General features: G+C 57.6%; 2 protein-coding genes across 2 annotated transcripts in view; both read left to right on the forward strand.

Annotated features, from left to right (window-relative positions):
• Positions 1 to 1,353, forward strand: part of SYNPO (synaptopodin) — a 31,735-nt gene extending 30,382 nt beyond the window's left edge. The window contains exon 7 of the mRNA XM_054389360.1: positions 574 to 1,353. Within this exon, the coding sequence (XP_054245335.1) occupies positions 574 to 1,353 (780 nt within the window). The remainder of the gene's footprint in view (positions 1 to 573) is intronic.
• A 1,555-nt stretch (positions 1,354 to 2,908) lies between these two features.
• Positions 2,909 to 10,288, forward strand: MYOZ3 (myozenin 3). The gene is given in 9 exon segments (XM_054388902.1): positions 2,909 to 2,967; positions 3,151 to 3,460; positions 3,462 to 3,468; positions 4,392 to 4,478; positions 4,887 to 5,041; positions 5,308 to 5,370; positions 5,457 to 5,595; positions 5,869 to 6,040; positions 8,743 to 10,288. Coding segments are annotated over 9 exon segments (1,155 nt in total). The 3' UTR covers positions 8,906 to 10,288.

A 10,288-nucleotide genomic window follows, 5' to 3' on the forward strand; every position in this document is an offset into this window, starting at 1 on the left:
TGTGTTGGGCAGAGAAGGGCTGGCAATAGCAAGGCTGCTGGGTGATGCTCAGCCTGATGCTTGAGATCCAGCTGTCCCTCTGCCCAGCCCTCACTCCCACTTCTCTCCCCACAGTGAGAAGCTGCCTTTCAAATGTGCTTTCATTTCTCCTGTGTCTCTATTTTCCCCCTCTCTTTCTGAATACACTCTCTGCACTGCCAGGCCTGGCTTTTCTCTTTCCTGCTGGCTGAGGGGCAATGGACCCCTGGGGGCAGTGCAGGGAGACCTCTGTTCCTCACCCAGAGCAAGGCTTTAGGAAGCTGTAGGTCATGAGAAGCCCCAAATCATATTTTTGGGCAGGGATGATTAACTCTAGGCTCAGTCTGCCCTGACAGCTTTGGCTGGCAAGGAAGGATTGCAGAAGCAAATGCATTTTTGGGGAGCCCTTGCAGAGGGTGCAATGCATGAAGATGCATTCACTGCTCCTGTGGGGCTGAGCCAGCATGAAGCTTGCCCTGGCACCAATCCTGTGCCTGTCCCTTTGCTTTGTCCCCTTCATCCCCTGGCACTAACCTGCTCTCTGTCCCCCTCCAGGAAAGGCGGCCGTCCCTTCCCGCCTCGCCCACCTGGACCCCCCGGCTGGCACAACGCCCGGGCAGCCTGGATGGCTGGGCCAGCCCAGCCTCCGTGCCCGAGCTGGACGAGGGATCTCCCATGTCACCTCCGTGGAGCGAGAGGTCCCTGTCCCCGCTGAGGCAGGAAGCGGACCCCCGGGCCAGCCGGCAGCTGCAGGCGCGGCTCGCCAGGAACATCATCAACGCTGCCCGCAGGAAAAGCTCCGAGCCCGGCGCCACGGGGCCGGAGGGCTCCCGGCCCTTCATCTCCATCCTCTCCGGTTCCCTCAGCCTGCCCCAGTCCCCCCGGCCAGCACGGCTGGAGGGCTCCAGAGCCTTGGCACTGCAGGCTGCCAGCAACGTGCCCGGGAGCCTAGGCACCCCCTCGCCCATACACAAAAGCCCCTTGCGATCGCCCCGGGCAGATGTCCCCCAGTTTTGTACCTCCCCTGGGATGCCTCGAGCTGCCTGGGCAGAGGGTCGCAGACTCCTGGTGCAATCCAGCGTGTCCTCCTGCTCTGTCCCCAGGCTGTCCCCCAGCCCCAAGAGCCCCCTGCCATCCCCCGTGGTGGGTGGGCGGTCCCCGGCCAAGCGCTGCACCTCCCGGTCCCCGTCGGACTCGGACGTCTCCCTCGACTCCGAAGACTCGGGGACCAAGAGCCCCGGCATCCACAGCTTCAACCTCTGCCCCCGGGGCTGGACCGGCAGCCTGCGCCTGAAGCCGGGGGGGCTGCCCTCGGGGGCCCCCTGCACCTCCTAGACCGGCCAGCCCCAGCCAGGTCACCCTCTTCCCGGTGATGCCACCTGCTGATCCCACACCGGGAACACCCCAACCTTCGGGGCTGAGGTCCCCACGAAAAACTGGCGTCCCCACTCCCCAGCGGAGCTGCCACAGCTCCTCGGCGTGCCAGCGGTGTCAGGTGCCTCCTACCCGCCCTCCATCCCATGGCCCACTCTATTTTTACCACCCTAACCTTTCGGGGCAGGACTGCGTGGTCAGCAGGCAGGGCAGGCAGGGTAGACAGTGGGGTGTGCCCAGCCCCCAGCATAGTCCCCTCCCTCTGCAGCTCCTGCCCACCAGCTGGCCCCATACCTCAGGGCCAGCATGGGGCTGGGCTTGGTGGTCCCCTGTGAGGATCCCGTCCCCCGTGGCAAAGTGTCAGCCCAGGATGTCACCTCAGTTCTGCTTTCCTGGCTGTGCCACCACCACAGGTTGGGCAGCACCAAGTGGGCAGGATGGCCAAGCACCCTCTCCCAGCCTCCAGGTTTGGCTGGTTGGTTTCAATTTAAACCAGAATTATTTTTTTTTGGGGGGGGGGAAGAAGTTTTTTTTTTTTTATTATTCCTGACCTCCCACCCCACCCCCTTCCAGTTCCTCATTGCTTTTTTCTAAAAAAAAAAAAAAAAAAAACAAAACAACAACAAACTTTTGACCCTTTCTCAAAGGAATTCCCCCAAATCCTTCCCTGGTGTCCAAGAAGAAAGTCAGAGTTATTTATTGCCTTGTCAAGGGGACCGTTTACAGGTATCCTCCCACCCTAGCCCAGGCAAGGAGTGACAGCCTCATCACGTCCCTGTCACTGTCCACATTCCCAGACTCACCCCATCCCTGTCCCCACTCCTGCGGGATGGAAGGAAAGGAAGAGCAGAGAGGGTGCTGCGGCCGCCAGGGCAGGGGAGGCGAAGGAAATGTCACAGGTTGCAGAGGGTCTGAAGGATGTGTTGGTGCAGAAGGCAATACTGAGAGCGTCTCGGGGACGAGCTGGTGTCCCCACAGGAAGCCCTGCAAGGGAGTGGAGGGACAGGTAGAGGCCACCTGAGGGCAGCAGTGCCAGAGAGAGGTTTGGGAGCCGTGACAGGGAGAGGAGGGGGTCAGAATGGACACAGTTACATGGCAGAGCCTGGGGAGAGCAAGGAGGGCCAAGGGTCCCCAAAGCACTGGGTTCCCTCATCCAGGGGTGAGCAGGAGCCAGCTGTGGTGCCCGGAGATGCTGCTTCAGTGACTGCAGCCACCCACCCAGAGGACACGGCCTCAGTGCCAGGCAGACCAGCACTAAGAAAAGAGGATGTGTTTGGGCTGCCAGTGCTCTGGCACCTTTCCCGTTCAAGGAGCCCTTGTCACCCCTTGCCTTTCCCGAGGACACATTGTCAGAGCCAGCCCAGCCCCAGTCCCACCCTGCAGCTACCCCTCCCAGGGCACAGCCCCCCCACCCCTGCTCCACCTGCCACCACAACCCTGCACCACACAGCTGTATACCAGAAATAAACTGCCGTTATCCCACCTACCTGGCTCCGACCTGTCCCCGAGGTGGCACATGGTCACCTCCTGATGATGCTGCACAGCCACCACCCCAGTCCCCAAGGGTCAGCCTTGCTCCATGACACAGTGATGGCATCCATGTCCCCAAGCGTCATCCCTGCTCCACACCAGAGTGCAGCATCCCAACCGCCAAGTGTTAGCCCCGCTCCGTGTTGGGATGACGACATCCTGGTCCCCAAGGATTATCCCTGTTTGATGCCGGGATGACAGCATCCCAGTCCCCAAGTGTCAGCCCCACTCCGTGCCGGGATGACAGCATCCCAGTCCCCAAGTGTCAGCCCCGCTCCGTGCCGGGGTGACGACATCCTGGTCCCCAAGGGTCAGCGCTGCTCCTCCCACTTCCTCAGCCAGAAATAACTGCTGTCCCTCAGCAGGACCTTGGCATCTGGGCTGGAGCTCAGCACGGGTCAGGGCGAGAGGCAGGGAGCCCGGGGGTGCCACGGAGGGCTAGCTGGGGCCACCGAGCACTGGCGGCCACCGCTTGGCTTCAGCTTCATCCCCAGCACAGGAGGAGAGCATCTTTGGTCCCCAGCATCTGGGCTATCCACTGGCCAGGTAGGGGAGGTGAGATCCCACATTGGGTCAGAGGGTGAGTGGGTGAATGGGGCTTGAAAACATCACCACTGGGGGGGGGTCAAGGTCTCCTCAGGGTGGGGGCATAGGGAAGACAGGGCATGGATCCTAGACTCACCATGCAGATGAGCTCGGAGCTGCCAGGGAGCTGCACGCCAGGGAACCCACAGCCCTGAGGGACCTCCTACTCTCCAGGGCTCTTAGGGGAAGGTGCACAGCACCAGCCCAAGCTGAGGATTATGAGGTGTGCCAAACAGGGCCAAACTTTGCACTTGCTGAACGGAATGGGAGGGTGCTGCTGTGGGTGCTGCTCACAGGGCTCAGACCAAGCTGGTCCCCAGCTGCCTCCTTGTGATGAAGCTGGAAGCTAAGGAGCAACCCAGCCCAGCAAGTGGGGATGGGGACCCCATGTCCCATCTCACTGCTGTCTGAGCTTGCTAGCTCCCCAGCAGGGTCAGGGTTGCACTCCCTGAACCCTTGGGGCCAGCAGCTGAAAATAGCTCTGCTGAGGCAGAGGTGCTGGCTGGAGGGGGGGGGGTGTGTGCAGCAGAGCCTCTGCTGGCCTGGCAGCCTGTGGGCAGTGGGTGCTGCTGCAAGGGGCCTGTGGACATGAGGACGTTGGCTCACTGCAGGCAAGGACAGAGCTGGGGACGTTTTCTTTCCTAAAGAAAGGCAGAGGAAAGACAGTGAGCAGGGGCTAAGGGATGGCATGCATTGGGCATTTCCCTACACCTACTGAAGGGAATGGAGAGTAGCACTGGGGATGATGCTGACCAGCAGAGGTGTTCAGAGGTGATGCTGGCTTGGGGAGATGCTCAGTCAAAGCCTGGCCTCTGTGCATGGCACACCTAGGACTGACACATTCTCATGCTTGGTGTTACCCCAGGGCTACCTCTCTCTTCCAGCTGGGCAGAATCTGTTCCTCTCCCACGGAGCTGCCCCAGGAGCGCAGCGGCAAGTGATGGCCATCATGAAATCAGGCCCTGGAGATGGTAAGGGAGTCTGGGGTGCTGCTAGTCCCAGGGTAGTGCTGCCCACCCTGCCTAAGGGCCAGATTCTGCTCTGAGTGGGGCCACTAGCCTGACTCCACAGGCCCTCTGCCTTCTTGGTCCCCTCTTGCACTACAGCCCCAAGAGGCAACACTTGCATGTTGAAAGCTGTAGAGGTCCTTGCAGGGGGACCAGGAGAGGCTGCTTGAGCCTCTGGAGCTGAGACACTTCCCTGACAATCTCCCACACTGAGGAAACACTGGTCCCCAGTGCAGCTCTCGGAGCGGGCACACAGCCCACCCACGTGCCAAGGACCCCATAAAGGGGACACGACGTCCTTGTGCTGGGCACGGGGCTCTCCAGCACTGCAGCAGCCTCAGCTGTGGCTCTGTTCTCCCCTGGCCTTCCCAGTGCCCCAGCTGGACCTGGGCAAGAAGATGAGCACCCCGCAGGACCTGATGATCGAGGAGCTCTCCCTGCACGATAACCGTGGCTCCCAGCTCTTCCAGCAGCGCCAGAGGCGGATGCAGCGCTTCATCTTCGAGCATCCCAGCGGCTACAGGCAGGTGGGTCTGGGGCACAGCCCCTGCCTCCCAGCAGGACAGCCCTGCCCTGGCTCTCACAGCCTTTGCAAGGAAGCCAATTCTTGGCGTGGTTCAGGGTCTCTCGGCAGGGCGGTCCCACTCAGCTGCCCAGCGTGGCAAGATGGAGAGATGGTTTGGTGGGCTGGGCATGGAGATGGGCAAGCAGCAGCTTCAGCAACCACTGGAGAGCAAAGAGATGGCACCAGTGTTCTTCTGCACCCACTAACCCCTCTCCTCACTTCCTGCAGCTGTCAGGAGCAAGTGGCTCACAGCACGCTGGGAAAGGTGACCCAACAGCAAATGAGTGGCCGGTGAGTAGGTGAAGGAAGCTGTGAGGGTGCTCTGAACAGCCTCCCAGGTCACAGCTCCCAGTGCCCACTGACTCTCCCCTCCACAGGCAGGGGAGGACCAGCCAAGTTTCCACTCTGAGCTCCATGTGGCAGCTTCACCCCAGGGTGGCCCCCCAGCAGTGCCCAAGAAGACAGAGAAAGTCTTGCAGATGAGCAAAATCCTCAACCCCGATGCTCTGGCACCAGGTAAAAGCCTCCTACACCCCAGAGCTGAAAACCTCTGTGATGTGGGGCTGGAGACAGCAAGCTGCTGCCTGTTCAGGTGTCCTCCTCACCTGGTTTCTGTATCTATAAATATCTAACCTGTATTTATGGTACACACACAGAGTCCTGCCCCCAGCAGCAGGGCCTCCATGGCCACGTGAAGCAGGGCTGTTCCCAGCCCCCTGTCCTCTGCAGGCCACGCTGCCCCAGCCCAGCTGAGGCCACAGCAGCCCATGCCATCTCTCCCCCCCACAGGGTACTCCAGCCCCCTCAAAGAAATCCCCCCAGAGAAGTTCAACGTCACTGCCATCCCCAAGGGATACCGCTCCCCGTGGCAGGGGCTCCTCGGGCACGTGCCCAACACTGTGCACTTCGAGAACCAGATGCCCATGAGACCCTACCCATGGGACTTCAGGAGCTTCAACAGGTAATGCTGCCCAAGGGGCAGGCACTGCCAGCCTGTCCATCCCTTGGCCAAGCCCTTCAAGCTCAAGCAGCACTCACCATCCTGCCAGGGAAACACAACAGCCCATGCCCTGCTTATACCCCTCAGGAGCTCCTCCTTGGCTCCTCTGCAAAGGTCCCCACCTCCAGCAGCAACCCAGATTTCCTCTCAGCTCCAACACCCAGGTTGTGCATCCTTAAGCAGCTTGATCTTATTGGGTAGCCTTGAGGGATGAAGCCTGGGAGGAGTAATTCTCATACCCGTGGTCCTGAAGAAGGACTCGCTGGTGTCACCAGCCAGGCTCAGCTCTGGGTTGGGTGAAGGAATGCCACACACACTGCCAAGTCTCTCTCCTAAATTTAAGGTATCTGCTGGAAGTGCTGGGAGTACAAGGTTAATCTTCCCACAAGGTGCTAAGAGGTCACCAGATTCCTTCCAAACACCTGCTTGAGATTGATGTCTCCAGGCCAGGGAGTTTCTGGTGGCTCAGCCTGGCAAGTTCCAAGCCTTGTGGCTGCTTCTAACAAAGCACAGCTGCTGTGTCTCCTCACACCTTCAAATTATGCTGGGATCAAGGTTGGGAGCAGAGACCAGCAAGAGAAAAATCACCTTTCTGGAAAGGTGCTTGGTGGGGATCCAGAAGATGGAGATCTGGCAGCAGCAAAGCAGCAGCAGCCCAAGGTAGAATTAATAACTGAACTTGTAAACTGAACATCATCTGCAGCCCAAGGTCCTGGCTCTTCTCCTCACTGAAAGCCTCTTTCATGAAGGCACATTACCCTTGGTGGCCCAGTCCCAGTCCAGTAAGCAAGCTCCCACCTGAGCTCCCTACCTGGACAAAGCACTGCTCCCCATGAGACCATTTGCCATGGCGCTGATCCTCTGCAGGCAGCAACTGTCCTGAGCCTGTGCCAGGGCTGGATTTGAGTCATGGGGAACAGGACTACAACCCTTCCACATGGGAATGGCATCCTGAAGGGCAGAGGCCAGCCTGACCACCAGCAGGGCTGAGATGTTACTGTCACCACCTCCTTGCTGCTCTTCTCTCTCAGCCCTGGGGCTTTGCATGGGGGCTGGCAAGGTGCACAGCAAAAGGCTGCTGCATACTGAGCTCCCCACTCCGTGTTTCCCCTCCCACACCAGTGAAAGTGTAATAGCACACTGGTCTGTACTGGAGTGGGGCTGAGAGAGAGTGAGAAGAGGCACTGGGGTGAACAGAAGGAACAAGAACCTAGGGACAGCTATTCCCTCAGGGTCTCCTTCCCAGTTCCTCAGCCGCTGTGAGCTCTCCTGGAGCAGGAAGAGTTGAGGAGGTGCTGTAGCAGGAGAACAAGGAGCTGCTGCAGAAATTTGGCTCTTTTCTTCCAACATTTAGCCATGTTCCTGCCTCAGTTTTTATTTCTGGCCAGGGACTGAAGCAAGGGCATGTTTCTGAATAATGCCTAACCCTGCACCATTTCTCCCCTCTCACACGCTGCCTTTCTATTTAAAGTCCTGAGCTGTTATTCAATACAGATGGATGCTAACTTAACACCAAGCCTCTTGCCACCTCCTCTAATTCTTCACTGAGGCATGAAGCTTCAGAGTCTGCTTTTCACTGGGCTTTTCATGATCTTCCAAGCTTGCTGGCTTTCAAATCGCTTCTTGGTTCAGGCAATGCTGTAGAAAAACACAAGCTTCTGGGAACAAATTGGCTAGCAAACAGCCAGTGGCCTTGCCTAAAGCTAGGTGAACCCCAGCACAGCTCACATGGGTCACAGGGCAAGTTCACCATCCCAACTTGTGTTAAAGCAGACTGATTCATTCCCAACTTTCAATGTTCAGGCTGTGGTACAAAGCCTAAGGTGAGCTGTCTTAAGAGAGAGTAAAATCCCAGCTTTGGAAAGGATTGGTTTTTCCCAGAAAGGAGAATAAACCTCTGTCCTTTACCTTTCCCCCCCTTATTTCTCCCTGTTGCAAAACTGTGCCACGTTTCTCATGTTTGAGCAGCACTTCCCAAGGCAAACATTCCCAGCTACGCCTCATTGGCAGCTCAGCTTCCATGTGCTGCTCCAAAACCAACATTCTTGGCTTTTTTGGGGGCTGGCACTCTTCTTTTCCAATCCCTTTCCACATTTCTCTGGGAAGGGATGACAGCTCTTGCCCCCACACTGCTCCTCTTGTTAGTCATAGTTCAAGAGAAGCTGTCCCAGAAGGCTGACTGGAGCCAGGGCCGAGAGAGAGGTTTGCCTGCACATGTGCTGGAGCCATTCATCAGCCCCAGCCCTCTGCAGAACACATCAGCTGTGGACAAGTCACTTTCTAAAGACCAGGGAGTCTGTCACCATCACCTGCTCCCTGTACCTAACCCCTTCAGGCCCAGCACATCCCTGCTGCTGTGGGCAAAGCCCATCAGAACAGACTTCGGTAACAGGAACACTTCCTGCCTCCCCTGCACAGCCCCTGACACTCAGGCACCAAACCCCAGCTCCAGGCTTGCCAGAGCTTGAGTTGAGAGCTGCTCTGTTCAAGAATCTCACTGGGCTTGCAGAGGCCCTGATGGCCTCCTGGTGAGGAAGAGGAGGCTTGTCATGTCCTACAGGCATTGCTGGCTGGCTGCTGGGCTCGCAGTTAGCAAACCCAGACCTCTCTCCATCCCCTTCACACCTCTCCTTGAAGCACTAAACCTTCCTCTCCTGCTGCAGGACTGCTGCCCCCTTCGACAGCACACTGGTCAGTGACCTGTTCTCCGTGCCTGCCGTGGAGCTGGATAACCTGAGTGCTCTGGAGGTGATTTCCCACAGACCCAACTTCAACAGAGTGGCCCAGGGCTGGGTGCGGATCCTGCCGGAGAGCGAGGAGCTGTAGCGCTCAGGCTCCCTGCCCAGCAGCTGCTTCTCTCCCCAGGCTCCAACATGCTGCCCAGGGGAGGGGAGAGGGGAGGAAGTGTTCTTCATGAAAGCTAAGCTGGTGGTCTCAAGTCATCATCCTCTTCAGTGGGATTTGAACAAGCTCAAGTCTGGGACCATTTTGAACTCTCCTCACCCCAGCAGTTGTCCCCAAGGGCGTTTAGTGCTAAGCTGTCCGGCCAGGCTCTTGTTGTTAACATGAGCAGATCCTGGTAAGCTCCCATCCTGCCTGTCCTCTTCCCTGCCTCATGGAAAATGGCAGCACCACCAGCTGCAACACACCCAGGTCTCCTGCTCCTTCTTCACTGACACACAAGCCCTGCTTGAACAGCTGCTGTCTAAGCAGAGAAATTCCATCCTCAGGACAACTCTGCATCTGTCATTCCGCTCAGGACAGCGGGAGGAGGTGATAATTGAAGAGCAGCCACAAAACACGGACTGGAGGCACTGGCATGTTCAAAGCAGTTAACTTGGGCTTGGCTGGGCAACAGATAAGGAACTGGGAATCTGCCCATTTACCAACACAGCACAACCAGGATGTAGGGGAATGCTGGGAGTTGGAAACTTGTGCCCCGTTTTCTGCAAGCTACTGGCACTTGGCAGCTGCCATGTCCCCTCCCTGCTGCTCCTGCGTGCCTCACTTAAAACACCTCAGCCCTGGGACTGCCTTATGCCAGGGCTGCTTCATCAGCAAGGACCAGGCCCTGCTCAGACCCACTGCACAGTGGAATTGCACCAGTCTGGAGGTACCACCAGGGAATTCTGTCAGTCTCAGCATGAGGGGGAAGGAGAAGCAGTGCAGATGTGACCCCAGAGCAAGCACAGGCTGCTGCAGCAGTGCAAAACCCAGCAGTGGGGATTCAACTGCACCAATGCTCCCAGCAGTGACACACAGCTAAGAACAGGCACCAGAACATCTGCTAGCTGCTAGCAAAAACCTCCAGCTTCACACAGGCTTTTTTGCAATGGCTTTTGTCAGATTTTTCATGTCACCCTTAGACAATCTTGCAAAAGCAGGAGAGTCAGGGCAAAAGTTTCTTTTTCCACTGCTGTGGTTAAACTGGGCAAGGAAATTTTGTGGTAAAAAGGTAGTTCAGGGTATCCTTGCTTGTGAAGTGACTTTGTGATGGTGTGTAGACATGCACAGAGCAAACCTCACACAGGGATTCTGCTGCCACACCATTGAGGCAGGAAACTTCCATTGCTCTCTTTTTCCCACTGAAGTAGAAGGAAATGGAAAAAGATCTGATCCTTTATTAAAGTTTTATGATTGCTGCCCTGTTCCAAACCCATCTCTCCCCTCTTTGTCCAGCAGAAGAACCTGCGCACCCCTGGGGCCTGG

Source organism: Indicator indicator, chromosome 18 (genome assembly GCF_027791375.1).
Source record: "Indicator indicator isolate 239-I01 chromosome 18, UM_Iind_1.1, whole genome shotgun sequence".
Classification (NCBI taxonomy): domain Eukaryota; kingdom Metazoa; phylum Chordata; class Aves; order Piciformes; family Indicatoridae; genus Indicator; species Indicator indicator.